Source organism: Chanodichthys erythropterus, chromosome 8, assembly GCF_024489055.1.
Source record: "Chanodichthys erythropterus isolate Z2021 chromosome 8, ASM2448905v1, whole genome shotgun sequence".
NCBI lineage: Eukaryota > Metazoa > Chordata > Actinopteri > Cypriniformes > Xenocyprididae > Chanodichthys > Chanodichthys erythropterus.
The window spans coordinates 11,135,746-11,158,893 of NC_090228.1; the positions used below are offsets into that span (position 1 = coordinate 11,135,746).

At 38.6% G+C, this 23,148-nt stretch overlaps 1 protein-coding gene across 2 annotated transcripts in view; it reads left to right on the top strand.

The window, feature by feature from the left end:
* lmo3 (LIM domain only 3) overlaps nucleotides 1-20,922 on the top strand; it is a 43,287-nt gene extending 22,365 nt beyond the window's left edge. For both annotated transcript variants that reach the window (XM_067390971.1, XM_067390973.1), the window contains exons 3-4: nucleotides 10,687-10,812; nucleotides 20,817-20,922. In XM_067390971.1, the coding sequence (XP_067247072.1) occupies nucleotides 10,687-10,812; nucleotides 20,817-20,922 (232 nt within the window). The remainder of the gene's footprint in view (nucleotides 1-10,686; nucleotides 10,813-20,816) is intronic.
* Nucleotides 20,923-23,148: the final 2,226 nt, after the last annotated feature.

Below are 23,148 nucleotides of genomic sequence, written 5' to 3' on the forward strand. Positions count from 1 at the left end.
TAGTCTATGGCTATGCATTTGTTAAAGTCATCAATTTGCATTATTTCAACTTCTTTTTTAAAGAATAAAAGCTATAACACTCTGTCCATCCAACGTATCTGTACCAGGTGCATTTTTCACATAACGCGCCACCCAGCATACCCGGTTAAAAAAGTCACCACTCGCCAAATGCATGCCATACGCATTAACATCCTTTATGCAATGTCAGATTATAATTGTCACTTCTTTGGCTTAAAGCCACCATGAAATCAAAATGGACAATTCTTGTTTTTATGGAATAATGCCTTATTTATTATAAATGACTTTTTAATTCACGTGTCCTCGTAATCTTTAATCAAAATAGCTTCCCCTCCCTCTTGCAGAGATTTATCATCTCTAATGACGTGACAACCTGTCACTCACATGAGATCACAGTAATGGCAAACCACAAGCATCCAATCAATTCTCGATGGACATAATCAAGTCCCGCCCTACATTTTTTTTTTTTCTCATTCAAGAAGCTGTTTCACTCAAACAATAAGGAAGAAAAAGGATAGCAACATCCGTTTCATGCTGACTTTATATTCAACCTTTCAGTTTCTGGACACCAACGAATGATTATATGATCCTTCAGTAAGGCCCAAGATGTTTTTCCTTTCATCTCATTCTCCCTTTCTCACAGTTTCTCATGTCTTGTGACATTTCAAACAGCGGCTCGAAGCAGGAGGCCTCCATATTATGAACAAATTCTCATCTGAGGAACAGATGGTTTAAGTCTTGCGTCCTCAGGAAATAAATTAACAGATAAAGCAACAGAACAAAGAAATCCAGTGTCCCCTCTCGCCTCTATTTTGTGTTAAATGAGATGGCGTGGAGATGTTAAAAGCTCTGAAGGCGTCCTGTAATTGCTATGTTGTGCTTGGAAAAAAGCTTTGCCACCATTAACCTCTCCTCAATACAATTCACTTCACATGTCTGGCAATTACGTGGCCAATAATGCTCCATTCTTGCAAATGTGTGTGTTCTTGACTTCCTGTAATTAAATTGGGCTTTTCACATGTAATCTGAAATCGTGGAGAGGTCAAAATGGGCACTTGTAATCACCATTGATCGAATTTGAAGTAGAGGTGCAAATACTTAATCCTCTATTTTTCTTCCGTGCTAAATTGTCCTGATGGGAAGGTCAGGGATTCAGCTAAGGGGTCAGGGGTAGGACGGTATTGTTTTCTCCCTCTTTTCAGTCTTTGGCAGAATATGAGTTGTGCAAAAAATAGAAGAACAGACAACAAACACTCACTTTTTTTGACAGACATTGTAACTTCTTAAGAGCAAGAGGCATCTCTTCTTTGAAAAAGTCCCCATCTCTCAAGTAGATTATGAAGTTGAGTATCAAAAAGTTATTTTGCTCATGCTCTAAAATTGACATTAACTCCTAGGTGATGTATGCTCTGAAGCATTTCATGTAGCCATAACTATCAGTCACCAAAGGCCACATATGCTGCAATGCATCTTTTCAACATTTTCTATGAAGTTAGACCTTTAGAATGATCCATTTAATGTGCTGACACCTACACAATGCCCTAACGCGACAGCTCAACACATTTGCTCTGCGATGCCATAAACAACTGTAGGACGTTCTTTCAGGAACCCTTTTCTCGATCCACAAAGCAGCAGAATAAGGTTGTCAGCCCTGGTTTAAAGTGCTAAATACAAAAATTCACTCACAGTTTGGTTATAAACAAAAGGGACTGCCTGAAATTGTCATGTAAATCAGGAAGGAATGGTTAGCTTGAGCTATGCTAAGCACTCAACATTAATAATATGAGGGGGGAGATAAAATTAGCATAAATGACAGAAGCTTTGAATTTTTAGAAAAGGTGCTCGACTTCAGTTATTCATTCATACAGATTTATTCATATTCAATTTCCCTTAGTTGAAGACTGCTGTTGTAGGAACAAGACAATTCAAGATTTACACCTGTTAGTAAACACAATTCCAAACATTGACTCTGTGAACGCAGTCTCTGTGTCAGCCGCCATTTTGTTTGCATTGGAGAACTTCAAGCTCACAATGCTGGCATTTCCATTCAAGCTAAACGGTTTTGAGATCAGTCGCCTGGACACATTATGTTTTTGGATGGTCCCCTCCAGTTGAGATTAGCTTAATTAGCTGTGAAGAGCAATGACTCGTGGGACTGAGCATGTTTGGTGCAGATAATTGCAGGGCTAGCGTGGCACACCCCGGTGCCCAGCTTGCAACTGCAGGTGGGTTGGCACCGAGAAGTGGCTATCAAAGTGCACATCTGGGCCCTGCGGGGGTTGAAAACTTTCATTACACCCCTCTTCAAAATACCCCTCCGAATCCCCGCACACCCCTGCCAGATTTTCTTGCTGAAAAGCGCTCCAAAGCTTTTGGACGGTTTTTCTGTGGCGAGGGCATAATTATTTTGGTTTCACTGTGATTTTCACTTGAAAAAGGTTTCGCACCTTTCATCTTGGTTGTTTATTGAATACACAGATGCGTGAAAATATTTGACCACCATTGTTTTTCGGGAGTCCATTAAAGCCTGTGTTTTATCTCCTGATACGAGCATCTACGTTATTATCTCATAATAGCAGTTCCTCAAGTCAATTCCTCAAGTTGTTGTCTTTTTAGAGGGCTGTTTACAGTAATTACCCTGTTGAGGCAGTAACTTTCGATGTCAGAAAACAATTACCCTTTACTTTCAGGAAGATATTCTGTTCTCGATCTCACACCCGGGTTGTAAAAACTGTCTCCGTTGTGCTTTTACCGAGAAGAGAGAGAGGACCAGACAGAGGGCCTAATGAATGAAGGGCCTAATGAGTGAAGGATGTTCATGTGATGCTCATGAGTTTTAAACACGCACATGGTCTTTCTGGGCAATTATCGCGGGTCTCTGCCTCAGCCTAAGCGAGCTGACAGGTCAGTGGAGAGCTGTTCTATCTGCCCTGCAGTGGAAAGCTAAGAGGCCCATAATTCATCATTAGGATATCAGAGTCCAGGTGCAGATTAGAACTGATTGAGCCAGCAGCCAGGCAAAGTCAGGGCACTCAAGGAGGAAAATCTTATCCCACAGACAATTCCCAGGTCACGCCCGCTGTAATTGAAATAATTTTGCCCCAAGAGTTGTTTAATCTTCGAAAATCACATGTGTAGGCGCTAGATTGAAGAAAGTACACGTCTGATAGCATCTGCCAACCCATTCCAACTGCTCCCTCTTTCTCTCGCTTTTTTTTTTTTTATATAGAGACAGGCAACTTTTCTTTTCAATCCAAATACTATCAAAACCAATATCTTTATATAATGGAACTTTTTTTCTGATTTCTGAGGATAAAATGGGTAATTACAACTATTTACCTTTAAAAGTCATAATTAAATGGTCTAAGATGCAGATTTTCAGGCTCTTTTTTTTTTGTTTTACCTTTATTAACAAAAATTACAGTGCACGATCAATCATTTAAAGACCACATGAAATCTAAATGGAAGTTTCTGCCTTTTAGTCCATGTGCACTAGGTTTGGAAGTTATCTAAATGCTAACAAAACATTTTTAGCAGAACAAAACTCTGAAATCTCTCTCGGTAAAATTAGGCAAAATGACTGATGACTCATCCTGTACTACACAGATTTCTGTCCAACCAAACGCTGTCTAAAATGAGAATGTCCTTCCTCCTAAAACAACTGAAATTGGCAAGCAAGTAGCAAATCATGACTGTGACAAAACTGAAGCCTATTGGCTTTTTAAAAACAACAACAACAAAAAAGGCACAAAACTTTGATTCAATGTCAACAATAATTAAGCAATTTTATAGGGTCTTCTGTTGTTTAAAGTTATATCAAACATAAAAAAAAAAATCACAAAAAAAAAATGTATCCTATTAAAAAGTTACATTTAGCTTATGTAGAGAAATAACTCCAGATTATGCTTCTTTTTACTGTCAGGTAGGTTTTTTCACATAGACGCTAATGATACGCATACATTTTTATGCTAATAAATAATATATTCACTAGCAACTTTTTAACTCAGGATTCAAAACACTTACAGTTGATATTTTTATACTAGGATCAATCTTCTCGACAACATCGGTAATACGAGCATCAATATTTCAAGATTAATCTAACTTTTTTAACTCACGCCACCCCAAATATTGACGTTAAAAGTTAGCGCCGACGCTAACCGCAGACACAGCGCTGCACGGTAGCTGCGAGAGAGCCTGCTGCTCGAGACGCAACAAATCATTTGTCTGTTATTAACCCTGAGCCTGTAATTATGCAGATTGCCATAGATTTTCCCTGGGTGCCGAGAAGTGAGATCCAGGGGTTGCTCTCAGCGTGGCAGGCGGACGCGAGAACGGCCGCGCATTACTGAACTTGCCACATTCATCACTGTGACTGATGGCACAGGCGGCCGGTCCCCGGGTCCCGGTGGTTAATGTAGTGGGTAATTAACTGTCATTTGCCTGGTAATAGGCCGATGATCAATGGTTTGTGAGGAAACAAATTCTAATTCGGCAGCTGATGAATGCACGCTGAGGCCAGAGCGATTGAAGTCGCGGGGGTGGCGGCGGGAGAGAGGAGCAAGATGGAGAGAGGGAGCCACTGTCAGAATTTCAAATGCTTCTGGAGGTGGTGGCGTTATCATTCTTTCTCTTTTCCTTGAAAAAAAAAGGTACAGAAAGGAGAAAGCAATGCTTAATTTGTTGCCCTTGATGTTCAGAAAATACCCAAACAAATGAAGCGAAAAGAATACTGGCCTGACGTTTCAGATAAACGTTATGCTTTGTTCAAAATCCCATTTACTTTTTTTTTTTTTTTTTTTTTTCCAACATTCACAAGCTCCCCCACCCAAACATTATCTACCATGGCTGTACAGAATTCAAGCTCTGTTTCAATTCAATAACGTGGTTTTGAATTGAATTGGCCACACCCCACAGGAAGTAGAATTAAATTTTAATTGAAATGGCAGGAAGCGAAATTTACTGAATTGTAATTAAAAGAAATTCAACACAGGCAATGTATTTATTATTATTTTTTTTAATTTAAGTGTTCTTCCACATTGGCCCACAGAAGTAAATGTATTAAATTAAATGCAAGTTTCTATAGGTGGCATTTCTTTAGGTGATGATACACGGGGCAACTTTTTGAGCAATTTTGCCAGGCAATTTTGCCAAGTGATGTTGCTTGGGAACTTTCCCATTCAGAATGGGCAACAAATTTATACCTGGATACTTTAGATCAAAATTTGTTGTCCATTCTCAATGGGAAAGTGCCCAAAGAACATCATTCTGCAAAATTTCCCAGCAACATTGCTCAAAAAGTTGTCCCGTGTATCAACACCTTTACATAAATCGAATAAATCTGTCTTTGTGGGTATTCAAAACCATTTCAGTTAAACTCAAATTGCAGTTCTGCATCATATTTGCCACATATCAATTCAAACTGAACTGATTTGGATTTTAATAATCTTAATTCAATTGTGAATTGATCAAAACCATGATTACACTGGATCATTACCTATGAAAAATGTATTATCTTCTCCATGAACCCCTGGTATAAGGGGTCCCAAAATGGCATAGTTTGGACCATATCAGTGTGTCTCATTTCTTTGTGTTATCTGAATCACTTGCATGTTAGAGTCCCAGAGGGGTCTCGTTTGATAGGGAGTAATTTACAAGGATTTTGTGTAGCTAGATGAGGATATTGAGGTGACATCGCTCATGCATTTTCCATTGGGGCACTGTCTAATGATTACAGTAAAGCTGCACGCTTGAGCCTCGCTGCTGCGACCACTAGGATAAAGCCTTGTGGAATAATTTAATTGGTGTCTGTTTTCCTCTCATCAAATAGGTGCCATTCAACTGTGAAAAGCCGCTGTGCACCTCCAACACCTTTTGTGTCCAATCAGGTGGTACTGATTGCGCATTCTCTTTTAACTTATGAATCCGAGCTGCCATGAATTTTAATTTCAAGCTGCCTCTTCAGCCTGCTAAAATACACATGCTATTTTGTAAGCCTTGATGTCAGAGTTAGCTTGATTTCCTCCATTATACTCTAGAAATATTATACAGCCACTGACCATTGATGGAAAACTGCACTGAGCGATAGACTCAGTTGAACCACGTTTTCTTCACCCTACAGATCATAAATGGGAAGGCCGGTCTGCATTTGTCTTTGGACTCTCAGGGCTTTCTCTTGCAGACTGCATTTAGAGAACATGCACCTCCAAATTCATTACAAGCCAAGAACGCTTAATTTGCCGCCTCCCTTGAGAGCCATTAGCGTCTGTGGCATCAAACTGGCAGACCGGTGAAAGACAAGTGGCAGGTAGGGCTTCATCCGTCTTACCGCCCCTCCCCTTTTTCTGTTGGGCTGAGGAACAGAGCTTTCTGTGAGTCTTCTGTATAGAGGGATGGTTACGGTGCAGTTCCCTAATTTTAACAGCAGTGGGTCTTTATCATGTCTGTGGAAGTGCACCACTTGTGGTCGACCAATATGTAGGCAGCGTGTATTATTCATTTACACTGCCATTCAAAAGTTTGGGGTCAGTAAGATTTTTTTTTTGAAAGAAAGAAATTAATATTTTTATTCAGCAAGGATGCATTAAATGATTCAAAAGTGACAGTAAAGATATGCATAACGTTAATAAATGTGTACAAATAAATGCTGTTATTTTGAACTTTCTATTAAACAGCGATAATAAATATTTCTTGAGTACTAAATTAGCATATTAGAGTGATTTCTGAAGGATAATGTGACACTGAAGACTGGTGATGATGCTGAAAATTCATAAATAAAACTAAAATATATTTAAATAGAAAAGTGTTATTTTAATTTGTAATAATATTATTTCACAATATTACTACTTTCTGTATTTTTGATCAAATAAATCAAAATTCAAAAAATGATTTTTAACTAATTTACAGCTCATATAATAACTGTGGTTTACTAAATAATGAGAAAATAAGTACTTTTATAAAATTTCAAGCTGTACATTTCTGCTTTTTATTAAAAATAATTGAAGGATGAGTCCATTTTTTTCTTTGCTAATTAACATTGTGACACAAAAGCTGTAAATAGAGCTGAATTTAAAATATTTTTAATCTACAGCTTAATATGAGATGTTCAGTGTTTATATACCAAAGACAAGTTTAGATCCATAAATCTACTGGTTTGCCAAACCATTTCACCCTCACCAAAACTCAAGAGTCTCTCTTTTCACATGATCTAATTCAACTAGAAACTCAAAAATAAAGGAGTATGTGAATCTAGTGAATGTAAATATGGAGCCAAGGGTACATCTGTCATTTCTGAAACAAGGGAATAGCTAAAATCAGCAGTCAAAAGGAAGAAAACAAATCCCCCAAAGATCCTCATTGTACTTCAAGATACTCATAGCTACTTTCTGATGGATTACAATCAGTTTCATAGAAAAAAAAAATACAGTAGGTTCTTTAAATAAAAACATCTATTGATTTCTCTGCACAGCACATGTATTACACAGCCAGATTCTCAGGTGAGAGCAGCCGTTTTCACTCAATGCCTTGTGTATTTGCAAAGCACAGAACTCTGTCCTCAAATGCTCAAAGCAAAAAGGCATGACTGTCCTATTCCAGGAAAGGTATTGGTTACTTTAAATTTGCACGAGATGAGACGTTTTGAGCTCACAGCTCGCTAGAGTGGCAAACCCAATACTGGTTTGATTCAACCTGATGACAAAAAGACCTTCAAGCATCATTTTTTCATATGGATATCATCTATCATTCATCAGCTGAAATCCAGCACATGCATTAATGCATCTTTTCTTTCCAGAACATGCATTAAATACATGCGCCATAATCATTTTCTTTTATACAAGCGAGCTGAACACAGTGGATCTATCATCCTTTTTCTATTTACGTTTAGATCTATGATATATTTTCAATTGCAAGATGGAAGTGGAAAAAATATGCCTCATCATTTCATCAGTTTCATGCTGAGGCCTTCTGGCTATGCACTTTTTTGAAAATAGTGGAGTCGTGATAACATGAACGTGTCTATATTTAGACAGCTCAAAGGGAAAGGCATAATTCCTTTAATTAAATCGGCACCAATCCACAGCACAAAGCCTCGTTTCCTTACTCTTCTTACCTGGAAAACTATTGGAGATATCCTTCATCGTCTCAAGGTGCGTTCACAGTAGTCCTTAATTTTGTAGGTATTCATGAGAGTACAATCTATCTGCTTGGCTCTTTTTTATTTGCCTGTGGGAAACATAGTTTCTGAAGGTTAATAAACAACCCTGCATATCCCAGGCCCCAAGATCATTTATCAGATTGCGATCTCTTACAGAGCCGGAGAGTGGCATGCAGTTTTATCATTTTAACAACGACGGCTAAAAGTGCCCGAAGAAGTCCGCCTAATAGGTTATTTTGTTATATGATTTCGTTATCAGATTTTTTTTCCCCCTTCCCCTCTTTACTCGTTCTAGGTCGCGGTAGAGTAACAGCCATGAATCCCTAATGAATCCCCTCCGTAATGTCCCGCGAGCAGGCTGGAAAATAATAGGCTCGTCCCTGGGCAGCGGCTCTGTGGCGTTAACCTCACCCGGCCCGGCCATCTCCATGATGGTCACACCACACTCTGCTTTTGTGCTTTTCAAGCCGAAATATCAAAAAAGAAGGCATCATGGGAAATATTGGAGTAGGATTTGGTATTGATATTTCCGGTTCCGTTCAGACAGTCCAGCTTTTCAGATAATGCAGTTGTGGGTCCTCAATATTTACGGGTGAGTTTGGTCATAGATTGCAGTTGTCACTCCCGTAAATAATTGAACTGTGTGTGAATGTAACAGTATTGAAGGGTTAGTTCACCCAAAAATAAAAATTCTTTCATTGACCTTTGTTCATCTTTGGAAAACAAATTAAGATATATTTGATAAAATCTGATGGCTCAGTGAAACTTTTCAAAACACTTATGATGAAACGAAGCTTTGTTTACTGAAATCACATGACTTTGGCAGTTTGATACACACTCGGAACCACTGATTTGGAAAAAAAAGATTTGTGAAGCTTCGAAGCTTCATGAAGCAGTGTTCTGAAATCGCCCATCACTAGATATTGTTGAATGAAGTCGTTATTTCGGGTTTTTTGGCGCACAATAAATATTCTTGTCACTTCATAACATTAAAGGTGCCCTAGAATTAAAAATTTAATTTATCTTGGAATAGTCAAATAACAAGAGTTCAGTACATGGAAATGACATACAGTGAGTTTCAAACTCCATTGTTTCCTCCTTCTTATATAAATCTCATTTGTTTAAAAGACCTCCGAAGAACAGGCGAATCTCAACATAACACTGACTGTTACGTAACAGTTGGGGTGTACGCCCCCAATATTTGCATATGCCAGCCCATGATCGAGGTATTAGACAAGGGCAGGACGTCTGGATGTGCACAGCTGAATCATCAGACTAGGTAAGCAAGCAAGGAAAACAGCGAAAAATGGCAGATGGAGCAATAATAACTGACATGATCCATGATAACATGATATTTTTAGTGATATTTGTAAACTGTCTTTCTAAATGTTTCATTAGCATGTTGCTAATGTACTGTTAAATGTGATTAAAGTTACTATTGTTTCTTACTGTATTCACGGAGACAAGAGCCGTCGCTATTTTCATTATTAAACACTTGCAGTCTGTATAATTCATAAACACAACTTCATTCTTTATAAATCTCTCCAACAGTGTAGCATTAGCCGTTAGCCACGGATCACAGCCTCAGATTCATTCAGAATCAAACATACACAATATAACAGTATACAATACTCACATAATCCGACGCATGCATGCAGTATGCTTGACAAACACTTTGTAAAGATCCATTTTGAGGTTTATATTAGCTGTGTAAACTTTGTTTATGCAATGTTTAAGGCAAGCGCGAGCTCCAGGGGCGGAGAGCGTGCGATTTAAAGGGGCCGCAACCTGAATTGGCACATTTCTTATTATGCCCCAAAATAGGCAGATAAAAAAATTAATTAAAAAACATCTATGGGGTATTTTGAGCTGAAACTTCACAGACACATTCAGGGGACACCTTAGACTTATATTACATCTTGTAAAAAAACATTCGATGGCACCTTTAAGGTTGAACCACTCTACTCACTTGAACTGTTTTAAATATGTCTTTAGTAGCTTTCTGGGCATTGAAAGTGTTAATTATCTTGATGTTAATGGAGGCCTCACTGAGCCATCAGATTTTATCAAAAATATCTTAATTTGTGTTCCAAAGATGAACGAAGGTCTTACAGGTGTGGAATGACATGAGGGTGAGTATTTAATGACAGAATTTTCATTTTTGGGTTGAACTAACCCTTTAGGGACTCAAATACAGAACTGACAACCATTTTCTGTTGCTGTGTACGTGGCCCAATTGATCTCAAGCTCTTGTGTGAACACTGAACTCCTATGGAAGAGAATAAAAGGTCTATCTTTTTGGATAATTCATTAAAGAGTTAGAGTCATTTGTTTGTGAATGGTTGCTTTTAAGTTTTTGATTAAAAAGAATCAGTTCATAGGAGTCATTTGCTTGTGAATCCAACTACACTGGTTGCTTACGAATCCCTCCTTAGAATCTCATTTTGATCTTCGCATTCATGTGATCGATCCAATGATTCTGACCCTAAAACTTTACATCTTTTTCAATCTGTTAGGTTGTTCGGCGTGACGGGGAACTGTGCGGCTTGCAGTAAACTCATCCCAGCATTTGAGATGGTCATGAGAGCCAAGGAGAACGTCTATCATCTGGACTGCTTTGCCTGCCAGCTGTGTAATCAGAGGTTAGTCAATTTATATTCAGTTTTCTCAAACATTTTGTACTTAAATGTATGTATCTCGCAGATGTGTTGAGCCCCTTAAAACTCAAAGGTTGCCTTGAATCCAAAGCATCTTACAGTACATTTACTACAAGAATGGTCCCGCTTAACCCCACTATCGTGTCTTGCTCAAGGGCACAATGGCGATAGGGAATCCCAGCACCTCTCTGGTTCATGAATCAAACCTCCTGGGGTTTGAAAAATGACCTTCGGATTAAAGCCCACCACCCTACCACCGAAAGACGGTTTGGGCAGGTGTTTTCTTATCCAAATTACATCAGTGTGTTTACTACAGGTACCATACCCCTGGAGCAAGAAGTACATTGCTCAAGGGCAAAACAGTGATATAGGAGAAAACTCTCCAGCACACGAATCACCCTTCAGGGGTTTGAACTGGCAACCTTTGGATTGCTGGCACAGTTGTATTGACATATTGAACCACCATCAGACGCAATTTCTAGTGGTTCTAAACAACAACATCTGAACTACAAGATAATTTGTGTTGCCACCACCCTACCACAAAAACTGCCATTTGATAGGCAGTATGTATCCAAAGTGGCTGATGGTACATCTCTTCATGCCTTGTTCAAGGGCACAGTGATGATCGGGAACAAAATAACCCTCAAAATCACAAATCACCTTCTCTGGGGTTTGGACAGTTTGGATGGATTAACCACTGAAATACAACCACTGCTGATCAAACCCCACCCTCCAATATTCTGAATAGCAGATTTTTTAAATGTTATATTTTTATTACACATTCCATTGCTCCTAATCTTGAATATTTCCATATACCCTTCTTGTTGAGGTCACACATCACATTTTTACAGTAATTTTCCAATGAATGTTGAAACAAGAATCAATTTAAATCATCTTTTCATGTCAAAATGAATTGCTTATTGCTGTGGTTCACCATCAAAAACAGCAATATAACACTTAAATATTCTGTGGCCTGCAGTTTTCTTCATTACTTTGGGCAAACTGTGTTGTTTGTCTTCATTCACTCTAAGAAGAAGAGGCCATTTGTCTTAGAATGTGGCCAAATAAAGAAAAAAGCTCATGCATGGGCTGTTCATTAGATATCTGCTTCATACAAACACACAGGTGCCAGGGAGAAGTACACACAAGAGAGGCCGATTGCAGGATCCGGTTACGCTCAATTAACACCGGGTTATTGTCTTGCCACTTCACTTGACTGCACGAACCACGCTCACCTAATCTAAGAAGTCAGCTAATCTTCATCAGCAGAGCCACAGACAGGTCCACCCGCTTGCCCGGCATTACTGCCCATTTAGAGCCAGGCAAATCTTTCTTTTTACATTAGGCCAGCCGATCAACTGTTTAATAAAATCTGCGTCGGTCTGCTTTGCACGCTCTGACGAGGCCTCTATGCATCTTTCGTTCGCCCATCACAATTTCGCTGGTGTTCACCACAAGATTTATAGCATGGAGCTGATGCTAATTGCCCATATCTCAGACCGTACCTTACATTTCCTATCAGTTTATTGACACTTTTGGATGTTTTGCTGGAGAGATGGATGTACATAGGTGTCCTTCACAACAAACTCACATTCAAGTACATTAAAAAGTGTTTGGAAACTTATGCAATACTTAAAAATGTATTGCATTTCATACATAATATTAAATCAGATCCCATTTATTCTGTTCTGCAGAACTGATTTCACACAACTTTGTTTGATGCAACTTTTTTGACCAAGTTAGTTACCCATTTGTTTTTGAATACACTGAAATTAATATGTGCAGCTTAAATGATTAGTTCACTTTCAAATGGAAATTAGCCCAAGCTTTACTCACCCTCAAGCCATCCTAGCTGTACATGACTTTCTTTTTTCTGATGAACACAGTCGGAGAAATATTAATAAATATCCTGACGCATCCGAGCTTTATAATAGCAGTGAATGGTGGTCATGAGTATGAGCTGAAGAAAGGGCTTCCATCAACATCCATCCATCATAAACGTACTCCACACGGCTCCGGGGGGTTAATGAAGGCCTTCTGAAGCGAAGTGATGCATTTGTGTAAAAAAAAAAAATCCATATTTAACAAGTTATGAAGTAAAATATCTAGCCTCCGCAAGACCGCCTTCCATATTCAATGTACGAAGAAACGCGTGCAGTTCAAAAAGCTTACGCTACGTCCTACGCCTTCCCTATTCAACTTATGGAAAAAGTGTAACTGACGTGACGCCAGTTTACACTTTCTTTGTAACTTGAGTACGGAAGGTGGTCTGGCGGAAGCTAGATATTTTTCTTCATAACTTGTTAAATAGGGATAATTTTTTACACAAACGCATCGCTTCGCTTCAGTAGGCCTTTATTAATCCCCGGAGCCGTGTGGAGTACGTTTATGATGGATGGATGTGGATGGATGCACTTTCTTCAGCTCATGCTCGTGACCACTATTCACTGCCATTATAAAGCTTGGATGCCTCAGGATATTAATAAATATATTTCAGATTGTGTTCATCAGAAAGAAGAAAGTCATATACACTTAGGATGGCTTGAGGGCGAGTAAAACTTGGGCTAATTTTCATTTGAAAGTGAACTAATCGTTAAGCGTCCAAATGTGTGTTTGGCCCACTGTGCATATACAAATCACTTAAACTACTTTTTATCCTAACTAAACACAAGAGTTTAATTTACACAGATCTGAAAGAACTTCCTGCATTGGATCTCCTACAGCACTGCATCAACAGTGTGATATGCAAATACCCCCCATTTGACCAAGAGAAAATTCATTTGTCAACAAGCTGACGAGACATTATCTCCACAGACACCCGCCACCCGACACGTCTCAGACACTTTGTTGTTCTGTCAGTGCCTTTCGAGAAAGCCTCGCAAATTTTGATAGACTCCTCCAAAAGAGAAAAGGACGGCAGGGCTTTTCATGACGCGTCCGTCATTGTGACAGCTCGGCGCATTACCCGAGTACAGGCTCAGTCCAGTGATGCTCTTTGATAAACATCAACACAAACAGCAAGACTGTCTCAAAAGCCTTTGATGGAAGGAGATCTTTTATTTAGAGAATCACACGGAGCATTATTGTTTTGACTAGCCAATTGGGCCTGATTTCATTTTTGTTTTGTTCCATGCACTTTGTGCTTGAATGAAAATGATGAATAAATCAAGAGGTAAAATGAATAATTTTCATAGTTTAAGGACCTTTTGAAATCAAAAAGTGTTAGCTTTTAAGCGGTCTGTATGCTAATATACTTCAAAAGCTTGTCAAAATTAATGGTCAAATCAGTCAAAACATTGATGTCTCATCCTGCCTTGAGATTTTTATCCAATCAAATGCTCTCTGGAATCAGAATGCCCCGCCCTTTTTCTTTAAATTAGGCTGTTTTGTGACTTCGATTGCCTTGAATTTAGCTTTTCCATTTTTCTCTTTTTCATCTATCCCTTTTCTGTCTACTTTCATATACATCCCACCCTGCTCTCTTCCTTCTCATTTCCCCTCCTCAAACAATATTAAAGAGGCCGTGGCCTTTAAAAGAGCCATCTAATCCATCTTACAAAATGCTTTCCTCGCCATCAGTGACGTGGGACAGGCATTCTGATGCTGGTAGCAGGCTAACGGGTCAGTAGAGGTCACGCCGTATAATTATGCTCCTTCATGAGGGTAAGAAATGTCCCGACATTAGCGTTTGATGCTTAAATGATTACAATCAAGCTTTTAATACAGCTGGGCCACCCCTCCTTTTCCCCACACACATCAGCAAGGCCATCATCTCCTACAGAGTCGTTTCATTAGTCAGGCCACACAAAATCACCATTAAATACTGCCTGTGATTAGCTTGATTTCCACAAAGAGAGTGCTGATCTATGTCTGTCTGGCTCACGTATAGCACCTCTGAAAAAATTTCCACATAATATTGCAACAAATCTTTTCGTTCTTCTTCACTTCCATGCACAACTCGTAATTTTTTGTTCAAATCTCTCCCTTTTGCAGCATGTGACTGTTTGGCTTTTCCTGCCTTCAAACACTAACTGAAACATAAGAAAATAGCATTTGATTCTGAATGTGATTCATTAGTTAGACCTACTGAATCAATATGTCCCCCACCCCCCTTTCACTGAGTGAGTCAGTGTTTTGAGTCTGAATGAAACTAGTTCATGAATTAACTAAATGATTGATTAATTTATTTGGCCTATTGTTGTAATTGTTTATCATTTAATTAAAGTAATGCCAATTTTAATAAAGTAAATATAACCTGTTTTGTCTGGTCGTTAATAGTTCATTTGAAACGCAAAGATATTTGTCACCACCTACTGTAACCTGCCGAAAGGGCCACTGAATGAATCAGTGAACACGTGGTTGAAACTTTTCTTTTTTCTTTTCTGAGAATAGACTCTAAAAATTCACTGAGAAGAATCGAAATTGAAATAAAACAGCAAGCTGTGCTCATTCTTTTTGTTATAGAACACCCTAATGTTATTTTAGTATTTATGTACTATTGTTAGTATTTATTCACAATTTAAATGAGCTTTTATTTTTATATTTTAAGTTCTCATTTTATTTTAAATTTATTTAAAAATTAAAAATTTAGTATTTTTTTTTAATATTTATATTAAGCTTGAATTTATTTTTTATTTCATTTTTAGTTTTATTCAATATTTTTCTTGTCATTTTGAGCATTTTTTTGAATATTTATATTTAGCTTTCATTTATTTTTTTATTTTATTTATAGTTTAGTAAATATTTTTTCTTGTCGTTTTTAAGCATTTTTTATATATTTATAATTAGCTTTCATTTAATTTTTATTATTTCTTTTTTATTAATTTAGTACTTCAACCTATTTTAATTTAGTTCTAATCAGTTTTTATTTTTATTTTATTTTTTAAGTTTAAGTTTTACCACCTGATATTATTTCTATTATATTTTATTTCAGCTTCAATTTAATTAACAAAATTGTTTATAATAATTTTATTTAACAATAACATCAATGACTGAACAATATGTTTCAGAATTTTATGATATCACAGAGGACATCAGTCATGCTCCGTGTCATCCATAGAGTATCCCATCATCCCATGCAGCCAGACTTAATCTGGCATGACTATTCATGGGTAGGATATGAATCTGCTCACCTGGCTTGAGGTTATATCCTCAGCTTGGTTAACAGGGATTTGGGCGACAGCCACAGCAGTGAGCATGAACGCAATGTGTTTGTGTGGTTTCGAGACTCTAGCCGGCCGTTAGCCACAGATCAGCCCTGAAGGGACAGCTAATCGATGAGCCTGTCGTCCGCTCAGGCCTCATCAGCCAACCTCAGGAGTCCCAGTTCCCGGTGATGAGCCCGGGCCGCGGCGCTCCGAGGCCCCAAGGGAGATTCGGAGAAGGCTGAGGCCTGGGCAGCAGGGCAGCGAGGTCACCGGCACGGGTCACCGTCCTTGTTGGGAAGTCTGGAAAGCCTGAGCCAAATTGGGCTGCACGTGCTCTGGGACTGCGGTATCTAAACGACGCCACAGACAACGGTCTCGTCCCCTCAGAGACATCTGCAAACCTCAGTTCTTGCCTTCAGTCGTTAGAAGAAACCATGCGGTTGCATTGCAGACACTGCGGCAAATCCACTCTATTCTGTCGGATAATGTCTTGTTCACATCCAATGACGTTGACTTTCTTTCTCTCTGTCTATAGACCTCCCTCCGTGATTCATTTCCTCTCTCTTTTCCCTCACTCTTTCAAGTCCTCTCTCCTCCACTCAGCTCCAGCATGTTATTTCACAGAAGAGGAATGTTACTACTCTAGTTAACACAGACCTCAGAGGCAAATAGCTGACGAAGCCATACATCATTAAGTCCACTGCCTTGGAAGCCATCTTTTCTTTAACAAGATGGGTCTCAATAGACATATTCATCATTACTGTCACACCTGAGGAAATGGAGAGAGCCAGAAAGAGGGAATGATGTAGAAATGAAGGAAAGAATATAAGGGAAAGATGGAAAAAATGTAAAGATATTGTTCATTAAAAAAAACTAACTAGGGCTGTCAATCAATTCAAATGTTAATAAATAAATTAATTGATTTAATTCATCCAATTTAATTGCATTGATCTCAAAAGAAAACGAGGGATGAGCCAAAATTATTTTATCTTTATAATTATTTTTTATTTAATCAACAGTAAATACAAAATAACATTTTTGTATATATATATATATATACACACACACAAAAATTGTTTTTATTTATTTTTAAAATAATTTTGGCGAAGCAAGTTGCATGTGGTCAGCTACAAAAAAAAAAGTGATGCAAAATTTACACAAAAATGAAGGTGTTACTTAAATTGTTCTGATGGTAGGAAAAAATAGCACACTTTTCTGTAAGGTTCAATTTGTTAACATTTTTTAATGCATTAGATATTATAAACTAACAACAAATAATATTTTTACAGCATTTATTAAGGTAGGTTAATGTCAAATTCATGTTCATTCACTTGAAATGTTAAAAATGTCCAATTTAACATCAACCAATTTTAATAAATGCTGTAAACGTATTTTTCATTGTTAGTTAATGATACTTAATGCTTTTTTAGCCTAACTAAAGCTGACAAATCGAACCTTGTCATAAAGGTTCATCGAATTTTTCCAAAAATGATTTAAAATAATTGCTTAAAATGCTCTGATAGTAAATTACATATGGGTTAACTAACATTAACTGCATTCATGTTATCATCACGTAATTTTCTTTAAAATTAAATCACACTAAATTAATGTGTTGAAATGACAGCCTTAGAAAAAACATAAAAAGCCCCAAATTTATGGTCATACCTGAGCAAACACTATATCAAATGCATTTACTTTTTTCTCCTCCACTTGATGGGAAATACTAAAAAGCAATTAAAGCAATCTGAAGTTGAACTCATCTCGGAAGAGAGATTGAAAGGGGAGGGCGAGGGGGGCGCATCAAGCTAAGGGTAATGTAGGTGCTCGGAAACATGTGGCGATCGGTAATGACTGCACGAGTAGGAAAACGGAGGGCAGCGCAAGGGCATTTATTACCGCTACCTCTGATGGGCTGACTGCAATATCCTCGTCATAATTGGCACACAGATGTCACAAACGCTGTTGACATTTCACCAAGCAGAAACAATTTGGCGCTGCGAAACAGGGCGGCGACGAGGCTAAGAGGGAACAGAAAACACAGGCTGTAAATAAACACAGAGAGATCCTATTAGCTGAGAAAGCGAGAGAACGAACGAGCATGAGATGGAGGTGCTCAGAAGAGGAGGTGGAGAGGGCCAGGATGTCAGAGAAGACAGACACTAATGGATTCCTGGCAAGAATGTGTCATTTAAACAGGACGTTTTTATTGGAGTGAATGACACCATTACATTAAGCACACCTCTGCTTTGTGTTAATCACCGTGTCAACAAGCACGATTAATGGATATTACTTGTTGATACTTGGTCCAAACTAATGGCTGCACCTTCCTGCTTGACACTGCCATGTATAACGAATAAAAAAAGTTTTCCCAGAGTGCATGCAAGGGAGGGAGGGAGCCGTTTACAAAGTATCCTTGCGCTCGCTCATTATATTCAACAATGACGGAAAGGGTAATGGCTCTCAGATCTTGTTGCGACCCCTCCTTAGGATGTTTAAAGGAATATCGCGGGTTCAATACAAGTTAAGCTCAAACGCTCAAATTCTGGTTACCTCAAAGCCAGAAACCTGGGTTACACTGAGGCACTTACAACAGAAGGAATAGGGCCAATCCATGAACGTTAAAATACTCAGTTTTAATAGTATAGCCAAAACATATAAACAATATAAAGATTTTAGTGTGGAAAAAAATCACTACCAACCTGCCTACCAGCCTAAAACGACTGTAAAAATGTTGATTCAAAAGCGTTACAGCTCAAATAATACACACATTTTAACTTTTTAATTTTTGAATTAATGTATGCATTTATAAAATGAGCTTCACATTTCTGCTTTTAAATCCTCCAAAAATTCTCCCTATTCACTTCCATTGTTAATGCCTTTCTGTAACCTTGATTTTTGCTTCTTTTTTTTTTTAAAGAAAACGAGGGACGAGCCAAAAATATTTTATCTGGTAATCAACAGTTATGCCACAAAACTGTCAAGCTTAAAGCCGCAAATGGAAGTAGCGACAGATTCTTTCTTCCATTTTGTGACGTTGATCTGAGTGAAACGGATTCTTGAAAAAGAAAATGTTGGGCGGGAACTTGGTTCAGTCCACCCGTTGTTGATTGGATGGAGCAGATCTGAATCCGAGCTTGTAAGAAATGGGTGGTCAAAATGATTGGAGAAGTCGATCGAGTCATAACACTTTAAAAATTACGAGGTCAAACTAATTTTAAAAAATGAAGCATGCATATGAATTGTTCACAATAAGATCAATAACATTCATTTAGAAAATCGATTTTTCTAGTTCATGCCGATTTTAACCTGTAATGAACCACTCTTACAATTCCAAAGGATTAGTTCAGTTCAAAATTAAAATTTCCTAATAATTTACTCACCCCCATGTCATCCAAGATGTTTATGTCTTTCTTTCTTCAGTCAAAAAGAAATTAAGGTTTTTGAGGAAAACATTCCAGGATTTTTCTCCATAAAGTGGACTTCAGCAGTTAACAATGGGTTGAAGGTCCAAACTGCAGTTTCAATGCAGCTTCAAAGGACTCTACATGATCCCAGCCAAGGAATAAGGGTCTCGCCAGGCGAAACGATCAGTCATTTTCTAAAAAACTAATAACCACAATTTATCGTCTTGCACTAGCTCTGCGATACGCCACGCATTATGTAATCACTTTGGAAAGCTCATACATGACATAGGCAGTACCTCAGTAGGGAGAACAAGCACGATTAATGGATATTACTTGGTTATACTTGGTCCAAACAAATGGCTGCACCTTCCTGCTATACACTGCCATGTATAACGAATAAAAAAAGTTTTCCGGAGTGCATGCAAGGGAGAGAGGGAGCCGTTTACAAAGTATCCTTGCGCTCGCTCATTATATTCAACAATGACGGAAAGGGTAATGGCTTTCATGTTGCGACCCCTCCTTAGGATGTTTAAAGGAATATTGCGGGTTCAAAGCAAGTTAAGCTCAAACGGCCTTACTCACACCAATAACAGGTGTTATACTGAGGCACTTACAATGGAAGTGAATAGTGCCAATCCATAAACATTAAAATTCACAATAATTCCCTTATTCCTCAGCTGGGATCGTGTAGAGCCCTTTGAAGCTGCATTGAAAATGCAATTTGGACCTTTGGTACCTGGAATGTTTTCCTCAAAAGCTTTAATTTCTTCTTGACTGAAGAAAGAAAGACATAAACATCTTGGATGACATGGGGGTGAGTAAATTATCAGGAAATTTTAATTCTGATGTGAACTAATCCTTTAAGACAGTTCGCCTAACGTTGCATTCCCAATACAAAGTTTTAATCGTTAAAACGGTACCAGAAGACACTCAAATGCATTGTATTCCTCCTCGTCCACAGGCGGGAGGGTTCTGTAGGCAACGCTGGCCAGTAGACACGAGCATTCGTTGGCACTCCGACCTTGTCGAACTCTCGCTGTGAGCAAGATAAGCGGCCCTCAGGATGGCTAAACACACAGAGCACTCGCTCTCGCTCTCGTTCCCTCTGCCGCCTTCTTTGTCTCTCTCTTCTGCCTGACCAACATAATCTTCTTTCCAAAAGGTCAAGTGAGACAGCGGCCCGTCAGGCAGCGCTAAAGCCTGCGCTCCGTCTGTGGGGTATATTTATGAAACAGCTGCAGGTAGAGAAGATGCTAGGTGCACTCTGGAGATACTCTTTCCAGACCAGCCGACTTGTCCGCAGGATAATGTACGCTAATATTTGAGGGGGCGGAATGCGAGTCTGTGGGGAAGCCTGCAACTTTCGCTATTAATGAGTCCTTCTGCGTCCCTCTCGAGTTACGTAAACACCATGTTTCTGTTTCTTGCCTCCATGCAGGTTCTGCGTCGGAGACAAGTTCTTCCTGAAGAACAACATGATCCTGTGCCAGACAGACTATGAGGAAGGACTGATGAAGGAGGGCTATGCGCCGCAGGTCCGCTGACCACCCCTCTAACCCGCCGCTTTCAGTAGGGGAAAGAGCTGCGAGAGGACCTGAAAAGGACATGCAATCAGACACAAAAGCACTAGTGTCCTCTCCAGCCCCTGTCCCCATCACATTGTATATATACGAAGAGCCCAATTGAGGGATGGTGTACTGTACAGATTAGCCATAGAGACGTTTTTTGTAAGTGGGAGAACATTTGAAGACGGACCAAGACTGTGGTTCTGTTATAATGACGCTGCCTGACGGCCTTACGTCTCAATGGCCTGACTTTTGTGAACATAAACACACACAAACGTACAATCCATTGCAAGACCCCTGTCCATATCACAATGATGCCATTTAAATTGCTTTACAGGGTGAAGACCATGTAGTTTAAAAAACATTTTAAAAAAAATCATTATTTATTTACAAGTTTGCGAGAAGAGAAGGAGCCATGTCAACATAAGTTCTCAGGTTGAATGAGTTTCTTCACTGTTCTTTCTATTACAATTTCTTTTTCGTTTACATTGAGTCTTAACCAGCGACAAGCTATTTGGAATAAACACAATCATCCAATCAGAAGATATTTGATGTTACATTAAGTACAGGTCTGAGAACCAGTGAGATTTCACAGTGGGCTTGTCTTGGCTGTTTAGGACAACTTGCAAAATCGCACCTGGTTAAAACACAGCGTTAGCTTTTTTACCACTTTTTGGGCTTCGACATCTTCAACATCATGTGATTTCATTAATGACATAAAAAATAAAAACCCTGTTTTATACCTAAAGGACCCTAGTGGTCAAATGCAAACTCTGTGAACATCTGCGTTGGCACATGTGTAATGTGGTTTAGTGGGTTGGAAAAAGATGGATTTGTTACTTTCTTCACTGTATTTATTTAATAGGCTTTTCATCATTGCGCGTAATTCAAGGCTCTGTCCCTGACATGTTTATACTTGAACTGAAACACCACTTAGTCGCCAAGCATCTCCTCCAGACATGACGAACATCACATCGTATTTTTTTGTGCGGCCCATCAGCTGACATAATTCTCTTTAAACACAATCAGGTCGCATAAACTAGGCATTACTGGAGCACGTGAATACCTGGTCGGAGGATTTTACCGGGTTTGTTTACTATCGATTCAAGGCGACACTCAAGCGCAAATCACTACTGAAGCCTACTACATTGATAATCCTTTTATGGGCTATGATTACCTTTGGAAACAGAGGGCATAGCCTAGAGAAAATATGAGGACAAACTTAATTTGTATATGTTGGTTGTACATATATAAAAAAAAAAAAAATCCTTTTTGCTTGCTATTGTATATGGATTTTCTTTTTATGTGTTATTCAGCATGAGATGTTTATTTTTAGGATGTGTACATACTGTACTGTAATCATTTTAAGCACAAATGTAATACAGTTTTATTGTGTTAGCACTGTGTGTTGGCTTTCTTTGTGTCCTCTTTGTTTTTTCCACAAAAAGCATTTGGCACTTTCCACAAACCGTACAAAATAGAACATGAAGCGCTTAAATAAAGATTTTTTTGTTTTTCTTTTTCAGCAAATGATTGTTGAAATGATTCTATTCATTTTCTGAGATTTGCTAGAATGAGAGAACAAAAATTAAAACATTTAATTATATTATTGAATTTGACAGGGTTCAGTGGTTGAACTGAAAATGTCCAAATGACTTTACGTTTACTTTTGGATTACAGTCAATAAGATCAAGACACCTGAGGTGAAACTGGTCAAAATCTCCCCATTTTATGGGGAGTATATATATCATGCATGGTTTACTAAACATATCTAATAGTTCTCTAACAAAAAAAAAAGCCATTAAAAAAAGTCATGGTACACCAAAACCTATGAAAAAAAACCATTCAGAGGATGCCATCTCTCTCTCTCTCTCTCTCTCTCAATGGCCGGTTTGCATACACTGTCATTTCTAAGACGGAGTGTTTACTGAAGCAATTTGGGTTAAGTGCCTCTCTCAAGGGCACAACTGTAGATGCCGAGCAGCCAGTGGTGAACCTTCAGGTCTCCACTCCATTAGCCTATCCACCAGACCATGCTGCACTTCCGGTTCTATGATTGATCATAAGTGCAATTTGTCATTTTGTCATCCATTTTGTTGTCATCGCCCCTCAAAAATTTCCTCCCCTTTAGTCTGTGGGAAGGAAAAAAGGGTGAGTGAGAAAAAAATGGATCCACCGGTCCAGCTAAAACAGCTGAGTGTTTAA